General features: G+C 46.5%; 4 protein-coding genes across 4 annotated transcripts; 3 read left to right on the forward strand and 1 right to left on the reverse strand.

Annotated features, from left to right (window-relative positions):
- Nucleotides 1-957: 957 nt before the first annotated feature.
- LOC100826075 (probable ribosome biogenesis protein RLP24) lies at nt 958-2867 on the forward strand. The gene is made up of 5 exons (XM_003577278.4): nt 958-1098; nt 1195-1316; nt 2051-2164; nt 2259-2395; nt 2477-2867. The coding sequence occupies exons 2-5, from the start codon at nt 1236-1238 to the stop codon at nt 2622-2624; spliced, it is 480 nt and encodes a 159-aa protein (XP_003577326.1). The 5' UTR covers nt 958-1098; nt 1195-1235; the 3' UTR covers nt 2625-2867.
- A 799-nt stretch (nt 2868-3666) lies between these two features.
- LOC100827819 (50S ribosomal protein HLP, mitochondrial) lies at nt 3667-6296 on the forward strand. The gene is made up of 3 exons (XM_003577284.3): nt 3667-3995; nt 4842-4945; nt 5654-6296. Exons 1-3 carry the CDS (start codon nt 3962-3964, stop codon nt 6026-6028), a joined length of 513 nt encoding a protein of 170 aa, XP_003577332.1. The 5' UTR covers nt 3667-3961; the 3' UTR covers nt 6029-6296.
- Nucleotides 6297-6558: 262 nt separating this feature from the next.
- On the forward strand, nt 6559-11458 carry LOC100838849 (kinesin-like protein KIN-14R). The gene is made up of 14 exons (XM_010240556.3): nt 6559-7003; nt 7115-7437; nt 7550-7745; nt 7874-7950; nt 8080-8179; nt 8290-8397; nt 8491-8667; nt 8748-9033; nt 9113-9274; nt 9376-9591; nt 9671-9708; nt 9790-9953; nt 10040-10165; nt 10322-11458. The coding sequence occupies exons 1-14, from the start codon at nt 6853-6855 to the stop codon at nt 11141-11143; spliced, it is 2946 nt and encodes a 981-aa protein (XP_010238858.2). The 5' UTR covers nt 6559-6852; the 3' UTR covers nt 11144-11458.
- Nucleotides 11459-11624: 166 nt separating this feature from the next.
- On the reverse strand, nt 11625-13858 carry LOC100831381 (p21-activated protein kinase-interacting protein 1-like). Its single transcript, XM_003577297.4, has 3 exons — nt 13062-13858; nt 12533-12824; nt 11625-11957 (listed from the first exon to the last, which is right to left on the reverse strand). Coding segments are annotated over exons 1-3 (966 nt in total). The 5' UTR covers nt 13734-13858; the 3' UTR covers nt 11625-11955.
- Nucleotides 13859-16662: the final 2804 nt, after the last annotated feature.

The raw sequence follows: 16662 nt of genomic DNA on the forward strand, positions 1-16662 counted from the left end.
TCGCAGGTGCTCCAAAATTGAACCTTGTAGACCAGATTCAGCACCCAATACAAGAGGATCCAAAGGCGTGTTCCCCTCCCACGTGGTCGGTGAGGATGTGCCCAGCCCACCGCCCACCTTGGAATGCAACACCGCCTCCTTTACAGACAGATCAACCTTGGGATCGCCGCCGCTCGCCCCTGACCCACACGAAGCGCCACTCCTCTCATGCATCGAGAGATCTCGCAAACCCCCGCTAGTGTACGATCTCCTTGTTAGGGAGGACTCGATACAAACGAGGTCGCCCAAGAATCACCATGAGAATCGCCTTTTCGCCAGTGAGGATGAGCTGAGACGTCACCACCTTTCTACATCTGGTCGCATCAGACTCGTTTGGCGCTGCCTAAGGAGCCCAAAGTGAATCCAATGCTTAAATTGGGATATACATGCAATTAGTTATAAATACAATTAGATTTATCACAACAATATCACCCTTTTAATTGTTAGCAAGTTTTTTGTCCACCTGAATGTCTAAATATCACAGCGCGCGCGGGTAGAGGCAAGCCTTGAACACAGGTAGAGCCAGGTGGTCTAAACATCACCTTGATGCCTTGCCAATCAAACCAGTTTCTCATCTTAGTGTTGGTGCGAATAAGTTGATTATTCTCTTCTAACATGGCTACTATCGAGAATTTTTTTTTGTCATTAGTGCTAATGTGGTCGTGTTTTTATCGCACAAATTTGTCCATTAGATTCCACCATTTACTTTTTTCTAAGGCTTAGTTTTCATCAAGGGGAAGCATCATCTGAAAACTGGAATTCAGTGCAAATCTGAAATTTTTCACTATGAGCCCTCCGATCAGCAACGGACGGTGTGGATCTAAGGTGGGATGTTCGCTCCACGTGTTTTAGGCCGGGAACGATGACGTGACTGTCACGTACTCCAGGGTAGATCCTGTCCGTCCATCGCGATCGGACGGCCCGAATCGGCGGCAGATCCTTTCATCAGGGGAACCAGCCGGCTACGCCCAAAACCCTTCCCCATCTTCTCCTTCCCCCTACCAGCAGGCCGCCGCCGCCAGACGTCGCGGCGAGCTCTCTCTCCGCAGCCGAGCTAGGGTTCGTCTCTCCGTCTACTCTCGCAACCGCGCAGTCGATTCCCGTCGCCCCCTTCCTCCTTGTTTCTGATGCGGTTTCGTTTCGTGTGAGCGGCAGCTGCTGCTTGGTGTGTACCGGCGGAGGTTTGAGGCGGCGCCATGAGGTTGGAGAAGTGCTGGTTCTGCTCCTCGACAGTCTACCCGGGCCACGGCATCCAGTTCGTCCGCAACGACGCCAAGGTATCACCATCGATCGATTTCTCGTCGCCGTCAAGAACCTCGCGCCCTTGCCTTAGTCCGGCTCATAGGCCCTCTATGTTATACTCCGTATATGTTTGTGGTGGTGTTGCAGTGCATAATATCTTGACGCCATGCTAGTTCTTCTCCGTGCTGAGAACCTCGTTGCGAACTGGCCAGTGCCCCAAACATGTCCTTTTTCTTTGTGGATTTATTAATACTTGGTCTGTGTTACTACTTTGTTTCTGTTTCTATCTGATGCAATTGTGAGTCATGGAGAATCTTACACGGGGAAAAGCACACCTTGTGAAAAAACTGAAAGAGAGGAAATAAAATAAAATCTTATGTCAGTTGACATCACAGCTTGTCTAAACCACTTCTAATCATGTAACTGCAAGGGGTTTGAATGGCTTGACATCGTAGGGTCATAGCTCAAGCACCCCCAGTTGGAAGTAATTTATCTAGCATCAGTCAGTTTTGTTTGTATTTGCATTTTTGTGTTTGCATTTGGTTGGCAACATCTGACCTGTTACTGGATGCTACATCTGCATCTTCTGCCTATATTCATATTATGTTGGTGACATCTGACATTTTACGGGATGTTACATCTGCTCGTTTCGTTTTCATTGCCTCTGAAGTAATTTCTCTAGCCTCAGGCAGTTTTTTTTTGTATTTATCTTTATATTTTGTCGGCAGCATCTGACCTGTAACTGGATTTTTTTATATCTGCTTCTCAGGTCTTCCGCTTTTGCCGATCAAAATGCCACAAGAATTTCAAGATGAAGAGGAATCCTCGCAAGGTTAAATGGACGAAAGCATACAGGCGCTTGCGTGGCAAGGACATGACACAGGTAATGAATGAGCTTGTTTATCTTCCATGTCCTGACAGTAGTGAGTAGACAGTGCTGTATCGGCCACAATTGAATCATTATTTGAATCAACCAGGATTCCACGTTTGAGTTCGAGCGGAAGAGGAACAGGCCAGAACGCTACGACCGCAACGTCACCGAACAGACTCTCAAGGCTATCCCACTTATTACAAAGATTAGACATGAACGGCAGAAGACGCATATTTCAGATAGGTTGGTGCCTGTGAACCGATTCATCATCTACTTACTTTTTAAATGGTTTCCTTGTCTAATACGAACTGAGCTGTGTGACAGGCAGAAACAGGGTAAGAGCAAGCAAAGGGAGAAGGATGCTAAGGAGGTGGAGCAGGATTTTCATATGCTTCCCAAGATGCTTCAAGAAACAAAGGTCAAGGTCAGAGTTACCCAGCAGCAGACCGAAGACAATGTTATGGAGGAGTAAGGCAGAACCATTTTGTCTGTGCGTTCATGTGGTCTTTTCCGTGCAGCACTTTGTGTTTCATCAGACTGTTAACTTACCATGTAGACGATGGTAAAATGTGCTTTCAGACAGAATGCAAGCAAAGTTTTGCATGCTATATAATCATGTAGACGATGGTCAAAGTTGTTTTCTTATTGTTGCGATCGTGAAATTAACTTAGTCCCTACTGATGTGTGAACATTTTCGTTTGGTACTTTGATGCAATACTTTTTGTTGTGCAAAATATTCAGCTAGTATCGGTATAGAAAAGAAAATCTCAGCTTCGTCTGGAAGTTGTGTACAATCTTTGTTTGCTATCGAGGCGTCAAAATTCTACTTTCATAAGTTCCAAGGTCTGTGCAGTAAACATACTATATCTGCAGGTGCAAGAATAAGCCAGGTACACTTGTGAATGTGCTATGCTTAACAGGGTTGAAACTATTTCCTTCTTTTCTCAACTTCGAAATTATTTCTGTATTTGCTCAGGCTGTTAAATGTTGCAGCTGATATTCAGTTGGCGCCATCCTATTTTTTATTTAATTTATGCGAGATCATCTGTGTTTTCAGAAATATCATCAGCCTCTTGAAGCTTGGCACATCTTTTTTGTTTATGTTTTGAGAAAGCCACATCTCCTAGCTGCTTGCTGCCCTTCTCATTCAGCGTTCTTCCCCATCTCGCTTTTCACAGTTTCGGTTATGTGTCTATCAATTTGCTTGGTAGTTCTACGTTTGCCTGTAGTTTTAGTTTGTGACTATTGACTATTGAGTACACGATTCCACCATTGGAGTACTTTGTGCAAAGTTGCTTGACCATCATGTTTGTCTTACGTGGTGACCATGTGTAATCTCTGTGATCAGACTGTCTAATGAAATATAAGGTTGCTTTAAAAAAAATTGTACTACACGATTGAGAAACTGCTTTGCTTTTGCTTACGGATGGTGCACGATTTGGCCCGTGCCATCTATGGGCCGTGCTTTATTTGCGTCCCTCGGGCTGGCCCGAGAAAACTAGGCCCGATGGCCAGGATTATTGGCACCCCAACCCAGCCCCCTCGCTCCCTGGATCTTCTTCCTCCTCGCCCGAGCGCCGCCACCCATCCCGCCGCCGAGCGCCCGAGCCCCCTAGCTCGTCTTCCTCCTCGCGCGAACGCCTCCACCGCAGGTTGATCTCCCCTTCGATTCTCTCGCTCCCGACCGTTTCTCCTCCCATCACCCCACGAACGGATCCCGCCCTTTAGCTCCCCGTTTCATAATCTTCCCCAATCGCGCCCTACTGGGTCCTCCACCCGTGCGGCCGACCGAGAGCTGCGTGGCAGAGGATGGCGGCGTTCCTGAGGTCCAAGTGTTCGTCAGGTATCTACCATTTCTTCCTGGTACTCTCTCCATGTTCTCCTGTCATCGATGTGCTGTTCAGTTCACATGTACGAGTATGTATTTAGTATGGGCCCTTGTTGCACGATGAGGATTTTCATGTATACCAGAGTTGAGGCAGGAGTAGTAAACGAGAATGCGAAATTTAAGTTGGGGTTGTTCCTGTTGTTCGGTATCTTTCTTGGTACTCTCTGTGAAGGCAAGAATTGATACTACTATGTTAGTCATTTGGGGCTTTGTTGTTTAGCTTTATAAATAAAAGTTGGGCGAAAATGCCTTCGTCTAAATATGAAAAAGATGGTAGTTACAGAAAATGCGATTGATGACAGTCGGCACGAAAATGCATACGCAAACTAGAATAGCTGGACATTGATCAGTTAACCTTGGAGGAAGGACATGATTGCTAGTTAAACACTGATCCGTCCAGATTCTATGTTTGCTTGATATGAGATAACTAAGTATCGTGTGCCCTCTGTGTTTGGTCAGGTGGTGGTAATGATCCATTCCTCTAACTTACATGCTTACAGAACTAGAATAGCTGATTCTGAAATACACGATTGTGTAACCCATGTAAGAAGGGAAACCCGAACCTGGTTGAATCTCATGCTGCCTGCCTTTCAAATATGCCTTGTTCTTGATTTTGTTGGCTTATATGCTGCAATGTGATGCTTAGCTAATTTGTACTCCCTCCGTTCCATAATTTTTGTTGAAATATTACATGTATCTAGACACTTTTTAGGAATAGATACATCCATTTTTTTTGTGAAATTTGAGACAAGAATTATGGAACGGAGGGAGTATAATGTAAGTGCTTATTGATCTATGTAGTTGGGCGTACTCTGATGGGAAGCCTTGGAAACAATCTGTATGGGGGTGTTAACTCGTCTGTTGAATCAGTGACAAGGCCATCTCATTGTGATGCTATCACCCAGGTATTTCTTCTTTGTTCAAGCAGAAATGTTTCATCGGTCTTAACACATCCTCAAAAAGTGAACAACTTCCTTCCATAAAGAAATTCTTTAGTCAGAAAATCAACACTACTGCTGTAAGAGATTTGGTATCTTCTTATAATGTGTTAGTGACTTAAAAGTGCCTATCATTCGTATCCCCAATAACATACATGGTCCAGCATGGTATTTAACTATGAAGTCACTTGCTTGATATAGTTCATTAGCTTGTTCTAATAATTGTTGTCAAGATCTGGGACTTTGTTTAATTGCCAAAACTGCATCAATGTTACAGACTAGAGTCTTGTGACCTATTGAACTCCATGTTTCAGGCCTTCCTTTTACAAGTCGATCTTTTAGGTACACTCAGTCTTTAGGACCAGCATAGGGCCAAAGATTAAGTGTTCTAAATTACTTATCTGAGAAAAGAAAAAATAAATCTGGGTGACCTTCTATATGGTGCAAAAGTTAGTTCGGGGTTATTACTAGAGTACTCCCTCCGTTCCATAATTCTTGTTGAAATATTACATGTATCTAGACACTTTTTAGGAATAGATACATCCATTTTTGGGCAAATTAGAGACAAGAATTATGGAACGGAGGAAGTATCTAGTTCTCTTGTAGTGTTTCTTCTCTAAGCATGTATGTTTTCATGAAGTGAAGCGGCAACATTTGTCCTTATTCTGGTTTCAGCAAATCAGAACATTCATCCAGATGAGAACCAACCTCAAGGTGGTAGACAACTCTGGAGCCAAGCGGGTTATGTGCATACAGTCCTTGAGGGGGAAGAAAGGAGCGAGGCTTGGGGACATGATAATTGGTTCTGTGAAGGAAGCACAACCTCGTGGTAAGGTCAAGAAAGGTGAAGTGGTCTACGGGGTGGTTGTCCGTGCTGCCATGAAGAAAGGACGCAACGACGGCAGTGAGATCCAGTTCGATGACAATGCGATAGTCCTGGTGAACAACAAAGGCGAGCTGATCGGCACTCGTGTCTTTGGTCCTGTTCCCCACGAGCTCAGGAAGAAGAAGCACCTGAAGATCTTGGCGTTAGCTGAGCACATAGTTTGAGTCGTCGCCTGCTTAGTCATATCTCGCTGTCAGTTCTCTGGAGCCGGGATGTGCTGGTTGACTCTCTTTTTTCATCATTATGTGTTGCAAGAATGCAGTCCAAAAAGATAATATGTGCCAACGAACCGTAGAAAGCCCCCCTGACTCATGTTTTGTACCGAATTACCCTTGAAGTCATGCTTGAACGGTGAAGGTGTATCCCTTATTTTTTTTCTCTTTTACCTGGGATCAAAACATGGGTTGCTTGAAATGCTGAGTTCATAGTTTACATGGTATCCTATGAATTGCAGAGGGTGTACGTCCATTCTGACCATCGAGTACTCCAGCTGTCGCAAAATAGATAAGGGAATAAATAACGAAATGCCTTTTCGGTCTAGCCGCTGCTGGGGCCGACGTGCAGGCGAATGTTACACTGACATCGCCGCCGCCGCAGCCTTTGCTCTCCTCGGACGCCGCGTCATCCGGGCCGTCCGTTGTCGCGATTAAACAACGACCAAAAGGGCCAGATAAATAAGCCAAAAGGGCCGCACGCGTTTCGAATTCGAAATAAAACCCCCCTCCTCCTCTCTCAACGGTCGCCTCCCAAATCTCTCGCGCTCGCTCTCTCTTTTTCTCCAACGAATTGGGGATTCAGATCGATCCATTCCTCCTGTCTCGCTTTTGATTTTGATTTTGGGCTTTTGCTTTGCTTCAAAATTCGGAGACTCCCGTCTCGGAGGGGGTGTCACCGGGAGAGAGATCTTCGACGACGTTGTTTCTCTGTTTCCCCGTCTCTCTGTCGCTGCGAATCTCGTTCGGGGTTTGCTTTGGAGGCTGATCGATCGATGGAGGAAGGGAGCAGCAATGCCCGGGATGGCGGCGGTCGGTCTGGCGCTTCGGCGGCGGCGGTGGTCAGGAAGACGGTGAGGGTGTCCGAGACCTGCGACTTCATCCCCTACGATTACGACGACGGCGACGGCATCGGCGGTGGTGGAGGTACGCGCTTCCTCGCGGATCCCGGGTCGCCTTGTTTGCCTCGCGGGGATCTCATTGAGATTTTGTTTGTTTGTTTGTTTGTTTGTCTGTCTGTTCTGGTTGAGACATCAGGGGGTTCCGGATCCTCGGTGCCGCCGACGGCGACCGCGCTCGACGTCGCCAGCTGCCAAGGCTCGTCGGAGGCCGTCCTCCCGTGCGGCGACGGAGGGATGCAGGACACGCCCGATTACATCCGGAGGGGCGCCGCCCACCACAGGATCGCGCCGCTCGAGCTCTTCTCCGCCCCGTCGCCCGCAGAGCCGTCTCACGCACAATTCGCCGCCGCCGCCGAATTAAAGGCTTCTGGCGGCGGCTGTGGCGGTGCTGCGCCCGTGGTAATCGGTTCAGGAGAAGCGCGGGAGGCCTTGGGCTGTCAGAGCGTGCGCATCGAGCAGGTAAACAGCATCAGAATCTGTCTATCAGGGGGTTATTCGAATGAAATGTAATGCTGTCTGTTGTCTTCATTTTGTGGCTAATGGGAATTCCATCTGATGTATTTTGTGGCAGGGAAATCACGACTGCTGTGGCCAGCTGAATCAAGCATTCGAGACACTTTTGAGGGAGAAAGACGAATGCAGGAGGCTGCTGGAGGATTTGATGAGGGAGAACGAGCTCAAGAGCCGGGAGTGCCACGAGGCTCAGGCGTCCCTGCATGAACTGCAGATGGAGCTGATGCGCAAGTCGATGCACGTAGGCTCTTTGGGTAAGAACTCGTCTGGCAAATCCACTGTGGTAGTTCAATGGTGTCAGTCTTGCTGATTGCTATCACTAGAATTGCATGTTTCCCTATCAGATTGGGAGCATTTCGTAAAACTTTTGTTGCTCCTGTAGCATTTGCAGTGGAAGGGCAAGTGAAAGAGAAGAGCCGTTGGTGCCAACTACTGAAAGACCTGAGTGAGAAATTTAAGGTACTTGGCCCCATGTCTTGGTTTATCTTTACAGTGCAATCTTATACTTGGGCTTTTATTTTAGAACAATCTTAGACTTGGGCTTGAGAGAGAGTGAATGAACTTACGTGTTACTGTGATGATCTGCAGGCGTTAAAGTCAGAGCACCAGAAATTGTTACAAGAATCAGAGGAATACAAAAAGTGTTTGGCAGATACTACACAGATGGCCACAACAATTCTTCAGTATGGTACGTTTGTGATCATGGTTACCAAAACCTGAACTAGTTATGTATTCAGATTGCTTCTCTGTATGCACTTCCAAGCATAGGCAACAAACATGATTTCTTTATTTGGGCAGTGAATAAATATGCAAGTTTAGAATGTGAATTTAAGGACCTCAAAGAAAAGTTCAGTGAGGAGGCAAAGGAACGCAAAGATCTTTACAACAAGCTTATAGAGCTCAAAGGTTAGAATTAGATGTTCATTCTGTTGTCAGTTTATACATTGTTATTGCAAGAAATGGTGACAATAGGACTTACCTGACTTGCATACTGCTCAGGTAACATAAGAGTATTTTGTCGCTGCCGGCCACTGAACACGGAAGAAATAGCAGAAGGAGCTTTGATGGTGGTTGACTTTGAATCTGCAAAAGATGGAGAGCTTATTGTTAGAGGTCATGTATCGTCGAAGAAAGTTTTCAAATTTGATTCAGTCTTCAACCCTGAAGAAGACCAAGGTAATTTACTTCGCAAAAGCAGTTACTAAACCTGCATTCTTCCTCATGGTTTTGACAAGTTATCTTCATATTATTTGCAGAAAAGGTGTTTGAGAAAACTGCCCCATTTGCAACTTCAGTGTTAGATGGATACAATGTTTGCATCTTTGCTTATGGGCAGACTGGCACTGGTAAAACATTTACAATGGAAGGAACTGATGGCGCCCGAGGGGTTAACTATAGAATTCTAGAGGAGCTCTTCCGAGTAATCAAAGAAAGACATGACCTTTTCCAATACGAAATTACTGTCAGTGCTTTGGAGGTATACAATGAACAAATTCATGATTTGCTCCAGACAGGGTCTCAACCAGGTGCAACAACAAAAAGGTATGCCACTTGTGAAATATATTATCATATCAACAATGTGCGAAAGCTGGCATGCCATGATACCTTACCTTGTTCACAGGCTAGAAGTAAGACAAGTTGCAGAAGGAGTTCATCATGTACCGGGACTGGTTGAAGCACGTGTCACTAACATGGATGAGGCCTGGGATGTCCTGCAAACCGGAAGCAAAGCCAGAGTTGTTGGTTCTACAAATGCTAACGAGCACAGCAGCCGATCACACTGGTCAGTGACGTAATGTTCTTACTGTTATCCGCCAGATTTTCATCAACTCACACTAAATTGTAGATTGTAAAAATCCTGTTTTCATTAATTTTGCATTTCAGTATACATTGTGTTATGATTAAAGGAGAGAATTTGATGAACGGAGATTGCACAAAGAGTAAATTATGGCTAATTGACCTAGCCGGAAGTGAGCGTGTGGCAAAGACAGACGCTCAAGGAGAACGGCTGAAAGAAGCACAGAATATTAACAAGTCCCTTTCTGCACTTGGAGATGTCATATCTGCTCTTGCAACCAAGAGCCAGCATATACCCTTCAGGTTCTAAATTTCATCTTGATTATCATTATCATTGGTGATTATATGATCTCACTGACATATTTATTTTTCAAACTGACAGGAATTCAAAGCTAACACACTTGCTGCAAGACTCCCTAAGTATGTACTCATTTTCTTCTTATGCAGGTTTAATTTTAGTCTATCCTTTAGTTTTTGTAATAACGTGTGTAAGCACTGCAGGTGGAGACTCCAAAACTTTGATGTTTGTGCAAATAAGCCCAAATGAGAATGACGTTGGCGAAACTCTTTGCTCACTGAACTTTGCGAGCAGAGTGAGGGGTATAGAGCTTGGACAAGCTAGGAAACAAGTTGATGTCGGAGAACTGTCAAGATATAAGCTTATGGTACTGTATTGCTTTGTTAAATGTATGTTTCAGGACAAATTTGGCTTCCATGTCTAACCTGAATACATACTGTTTGCTTCTGCAAGGTTGCAAGAGCCAAACAGGATTGCAAGAGCAAAGATGCTCAGATTAAGAGCATGGAAGAAACAATCCAATCTCTTGAAGCGAAGAACAAGTCCAAAGACCTGCTCACCATGAATCTCCAAGAGAAGGTACTTCGAGTGTCTTTCGCTTCTTGCCTTCAACTTCTTCCAGTGTCATTTGTTCTATTAAGCAAAAAATACCATGGGTTAAATAGTATAATTTGCTTTCATTACTGCCAAGTAGGAAGAATTAACATGTCTATCGTTGCCTTTTCTCTTTTCCAGATCAAAGAGTTGGAATCACAGCTACTGGTTGAAAGAAAGATAGCGAGGCAGCATGTTGACAACAAGATGGCCCAAGACGTTGAGAGAAAGCAGCAGCAAAGCCTGAAGGAAGATAACTCCTCCTACCTGAGAAGCCCCATGGCAGAGAGGAACCTCAATTCCATTGCAGAGAAGCCATCGGCAGCTAAAGATCTCGGGTCTGCGAAGCGGATGTTTTCGGACAGCAACACCGACACCTACAGCTTCAACCAGCTGATGTCTCTAGCGGAGGAGAAGGAGAACAACCCAGAAGTCGCTCAGCTGCCCCTGGCTGCAAAAGCCAGGAGGGTGTCACTGTGCAATGGAGCTTACCAGCACCCGGCGAGCCCAGCCTCCCGCCACAACTCACTGATACCGCTTCCTCGTCGCAACTCGTTGATGCCTCTGCCCTTAGCTGCCAAGCCTGTTGCAGCAGCAGCGGCTGCTTCACCCCTTGACAAGATCCAGGAGCACTCTTTGCCACCACTGTGCTCCCCTCCGATGATCCTCAACAACGACAAGAGCAGCGGCAGCAGGAGCAAGAGGATCAACAGCATCCTGCGGCGAAGCCTGCAGAAGAAAGTGGTCATCAGGCCAGCGATGGCGGCGCAGACGGGAAGGAGGGCTGCCGGCACTGCCGCTGCCCAGGGTGGTGCCGATGGCGCCCGCCGGGCAGCGGTGCGGCGCGTGCCGCCACTGTGCGCCGGCCCTGCCGCCGGTGGTGCGCAGAGGGTGGTGGTGCATCACAACAGGGATAAGGAGAGGGGGTGGAACACAGGGACAAGCTTCAGGAACCACTTCTGATGCAGAGGCGTCAGTCAGCTCTACTGATGAGAGAGATAAGGTGTCTATAGTTGGAGTTTGAGTTCTCAAATATTGTGAGAACGAGAACTAGAACGAATCTGGATTTTTCTTTGTTTTATAGGTTTGGTTTGATCGATCTGTCATCTGCCTACGCAATTGCTTGTGATCATGTTTGCAAGTGCCTTCAGTTTGAGTGCGAGACATACATTTTCTACATTTAAGTTGATACTTTGTATATGAATGGCTTCTGTTCAATTTCTCGGGGATGAAACAATTTGATTTCTTGGGGATTTATATGAATGGCTTCACATGAAACACACGAAACAGTTCAGTTCGATCTTCGATTTCACATGGATTTAGCTAGTTTGGAAGGATTGTACATGAAACAGTTTGATTTGTACGGAAATATGAAAAATCCTGGCGCTTTAAATAGGGCATAGGCATGTCCTCAGTTCAACATCTTCGAATACTGGGAAGAAAGTAAAAATTCATCCATGGGCAATAGACTAGCACTTAATATTAGAAATGGTTCACACTGAAAACTTGTGATACAACCGAATCAGGACAATAGCGTAAACATTAATCAGTTCATGCTGTCAAGCCAAACTACGTTGATGTATAATTCTGATGACTATCATACATTTCCTGTGCATCCAGCTAGTGTCTGCCTTCACGATTTCCAGCTTACAGCCACCTCACTCCTCGGTCCGTATCTCCAGTACGAGTCCCCAAAGGGAACTAAACGAAAACATTACAAAACTGGTAGTCCAGAATCACTTTGATAATTTAACTCAACGTCTCCCTTCCTTAGCTCCTGCAGATCAAGAGTCAAATCAAAAGCCATATCTGGGAGCAGAGCTATTTGCAAAATGAAGATGAATTTCTGCATGAAGCTAAAGAAACAATCTCTGATTTGTTAGACAAAGCACATCATCGATTTTCTTGATCCATCAGGTTTCAGAGAGGCAGGACTAAGAAGCACAATTTGAGGCAACACTTAAAATCTTATCAGGTTTCAAAGTATACATTACAAGCAAACAGCAGTATCTTTTACAAAACCAACGATAAAACTAAGTATATAACCAAAGTTTAAAATGATCATAGAAGAAGGCTAAATTTCACATCAATCTCATAAAAACTTATAAGGAGAGCTAAGTCTTATCATAAGACTAAGAGCACGAGTGAACACAAATGTGATTGACAAAATGAACAAACTGCCACTTTATTAATATATCAACATATTAAACCAGGTTTGTTTAACATCATTCATAATTATTTTGTCTGAGAAGACCAATGCAACATTAAGAATGTGTTTATTTGTGTGTCCACTGTGAAGGTAGACTGATAGAGTATCACATTTATTAGTGGATGAAGTTTCCATGGACTTACATTTCAATGATGTCCCAGCAAGACATGTCAGCCTTGCTTTTGTGTTAGTCTCTGCCAAAGGAGTAGGCTTCTCATCTCCAATCATCCGAACATCCCAGATCTTTATGATGCCATCAGATGAAGCTGAAGCTACTAGAGTGCACAGTTCAGATCCATCATTCCGGTTATCGAAAATGACAATCCCTTTTACACGAGTTGAATGAGCGCCCTCAATACGCGACGAGACCTTGCCGCTGGACAGATCCCAAGCAGTGATACCACGATCCTCTCCTCCAGTGTAAAGTATTCCATTCTGACACACAAACACACATGATAAATACTCTGTAAGTGATAAATATGCAAAACACAACATTAATATAGCTGATCGAAGTCAAATTCACATTCAATAGGTTAAAACATTTCAAGATTTTCTCAACTCTTACACTGTAAACCAGTCTAGACACATAATGTAAAGCAATAATTGCATAACAAGCATCTATACGACATGATCTATGTAAGTTTATCTGGAAGTGCAGCAAATGCAAATTACCTTTGCTGCCCCGAAGGCGAGCACCCTCTTGTCGCATCGCATCTCATGAATGATCCTGGCGTCCTCAGAGTCATGCACGGTGACCTTCTCTTCTGCGGCCATCACAAACCGGTCTCCACCAGCAGCGTCCTCCACATAGGCCACGGCAGACGCGGGGCGCTCGAGGCGACAAGCGAAGCTCCGGCGTCCCCGGAGGAGGTTGAGCATGGCGAGCCCTCCGGCCCTCCCCACGGCGAGCGCGACGCGCCCCGAGCGGTGCACGGCGACGTCGTCGGCGGGCTCCCGGCCGCGCGGGAAGACGCGGAGCGAGCTGAGGAGCGCGAAGCCATCGGCGTCGTAGAGGTGGAGCAGGCCGTCGTCGGAGGCGGCGAGGAGGTTGCGCGGGACGGGGCCGATGGAGTGGAAGGCGAGCGCGGAGACGGCGGCGGAAGGGTCGAGGAGCGGGCCGAGGTCGGCGGCGGCGGGGAGGTCGTAGAGGCGGACGGAGTCGTCGGCGCCGCCCGACGCCGCGAGCCCCGCGCGCGGCGCCGCCGCCACGCAGCGGATCGGGCCCGCGTGGGCCGGGTAGGAGAAGAGCGGCGCGAGGGCTTGCTCGGAGGAAGAGGAGGTGGTTAGGGTTTTGAGGGAGAAGCCCCAGATGAAGCGCTCGTAGGAGCCGGCGACGAGAGCCATTATTCGCGGCGGCGGAGGAAGGACGCGAGCAGACAACCAACCCAAGGAAAGCAGCGAAGCCTTCGCGCCGCCGCCGCCGGTGTATAAGAAGAAGGGCTGAGGAAGAAAGGAAGGGTTTCGTTTCGTCGGGGGTTTTGGGGTTCCGTTTTGGCGCTGTCATGTGGGCCAGCCCATGGCTCGATCACGAGGAGCATCGGACGGCCCGCTGAGCTGTAAAAGTGTAAGAGGCAGTTTGTTTGGGCTTGTGTTGCTTCTAGCTCTCCAAAAGCACAATCTCAAACAAACATCAAAAAAGCTGTTCAATGCTTATGGAAAGCACTTCTCTCATTTGCACTAAAAGCACAGAAGCACCTCCTGAGGTGCTTCCCGAGCTTCTGGCTCTCCCCGCTCACCCCTCTTCCCCGTTATTACGAAAAATGCCCTTCTCTTTTTCCCCCTCTCCCCCACCCCCACCGATTCCCCAACCCTCTCCTCTCTGTTCCGTTCGTACGCGCATGGGAGGCGGCGGCTAGGGTTCCCGCCGCCGGTCTCCTCCCCGCCCACCCCCGCCGGCGCCGCTCTCCTCACCGCCCGCATCCCCGCCGGCGCCGCTCTCCTCACCGCCCTCATCCCCGCCGGCACCGCTGTCCTCCCCGCGGACTCCGTCTCCCCGCCGGCGCCGCTGTCCTCCCCGCGGACTCCGTCTCCTCCCAGCCGGAGCATCTCTCCTCCCCGCCCTCCCCCGCCGGCACCGCTCTCCTCGCCGCGGACTCCGTCTCCTCCCAGCCGGAGCAACTCTCCTCCCCGCCCTCCCCCGCCGGCGCCAGCTCTCCTCCCCGCCCTCCCCCGCCGGCGCCGCTATCCACTGCCGGAGTCCCCTGCCCTCCACCGCCCCTCCCTCTGCAGTCCCGTGGATCTGGCCAAGGTGAGCCCCCTCTCCCCTCTCTCTCATATGGCTGCATGTATGGATGCCCTCTCTGCTGCATGTTTGGATGAACCTAAGATTTTTTTGTACATGTATTATGTGTGGATGTATAGATGTATTCCATAGATGTATGGATTTTGTGGTGTATTGATGGAGCATTCATGGATAGGGCTGTTCTTGCTGTTAGGTATTAACAATTATATGCTTGCTGTCGATGTATATAGATGGATCAAGAAAAAGTAAATCAATCAAAAGCAAATTGGGATGCAATTGCTGCCAAAGCATTCTGTGAGATATGCGCTGAACAAACGCTTGAAGGAAATAGACCAACGGCTTTTTTGAGTACCACAGGGTACAAGAACTTAGAGCGAGATTTTTTCCAACGAACTAGAAGAAACTACACTAGAAGACAATTCAAAAATAGATGGGATGCCATGAAAGCTTTGTACTCAGCATGGAAGTACTATAGAGGTAGATGCACTGGCTGGGTTGGGACCAAGCTACAAGAACTGTTACCGCCGACGAGGACTGGTGGCAAGAGACTATAAAGGTATATAGTTACTAATTTGTACTGTTTATATTAAAAGGTTATTAATATTATGTGCACACTTTGTTGGTATGAGATTCAATGCTAATTTGTACTGTTTTTATTCATAGGGCAATAAACTTGCTGAAGGTTTTCGTAAAGGACCTCCAGATTTCATAGATGAACTTGAAATTATGTTTGCGGGAGCTCATGTTGATGGGAAGAGTTCTTATATGCCCGGGGCAGGCAATGAGCAAGTTATTATTGAAGATGATAATGAAGGTGAGGAGGTACTAGTTACTCCTACAAGTCAGAACAGTGGGTGTTTGAATGGAAAGCGTGTGGGTAGTAGTGGTGGTGGAAGCCCAAATAAGAAAAAGACCCCCATGCAGAGATAATTCAAGCGTATGGTTGATCATTATACTTCTGACCGATCGTCGGTGTCATCTACTAGTAATGCCACTTTAACTGCTGAGATTGAAAGTATAATGCAGAAGGTGGTGGAATGTGGGGCATCCGAAGAAAGTCCTGAGTACTACATGGCAACCAAGTTGTTTGGCAAAGTTGAGAATCGTGTCTTCTTTAATACTATGAAGACAAAAGAGGGAAGATTGTGTTGGCTAACAAGGATGTATGAAGATCGAAAAAGGAATTAGAATTTGTATCCTTGTCATGTTGTTGTGTTATTTCCTTTAGCCGAAACTATTCTAGGCGTACTTTCCATTTAGCTTCCCTTTGTCCCGGTCGTGTAAAACATGGATATTTGTGTGCTGAATCTATTGTTTGCAGTTATGTTGTGTTCTGAAATTATTGTGCTGTGCTGGAATTGTTCTGAAACTGTGCTGAAACTGTTCTAAAATTAATGTGGGCTGTTTTGAAATTGTTGTGCTGTGCTGAAACTGTTCTGAAATTAATGTGGGCTGTTTTGAAATTGTTGTGCTGTGCTGAAATTATTCTTGTATTATTCTAGCATAATACTAACCATATATGCTGTTTTTTAGATGAGCACAGGCGAGAGTGGAAGTGATGATGAAAGTGATATGGACTCCCAAGCAAATGAAGATCAGTTAATGCTTATGACTGCATATTTTGTTATGAACCATCATGACAAATACCTGATGAAGAGAAAGAGGAGAATACCTTTATGCACAGGACAACAATGGGTCTTTGAGAACCTGAGCACGTCAAAAGATTGTTATGCAATGTTCAGAATGTATCCAGCTTGTTTTTATGGACTGCATAACACATTGGTGGGACGCTACAAATTGGAGTCAACTAGGGAGATGTCTTCAATGGAGGCACTAGCTATGTTTCTATGGACAGTTGGAGGTCCTGAATCGGTGACCCAAGTTGAGAACCGCTTCAAGAGGTCCAAAGAAACAATCCACCGGAAGTTCGAACATGTATTGGGTTGCTTGACCCAACTAGCAGCAGATATCATCAAACCAAGAGATCCTCAGTTTCCAACAGTGCATGAAAGGCTCCAGGACTCTAGATTC

Source organism: Brachypodium distachyon, chromosome 4 (genome assembly GCF_000005505.3).
Source record: "Brachypodium distachyon strain Bd21 chromosome 4, Brachypodium_distachyon_v3.0, whole genome shotgun sequence".
Classification (NCBI taxonomy): Eukaryota; Viridiplantae; Streptophyta; class Magnoliopsida; order Poales; family Poaceae; genus Brachypodium; species Brachypodium distachyon.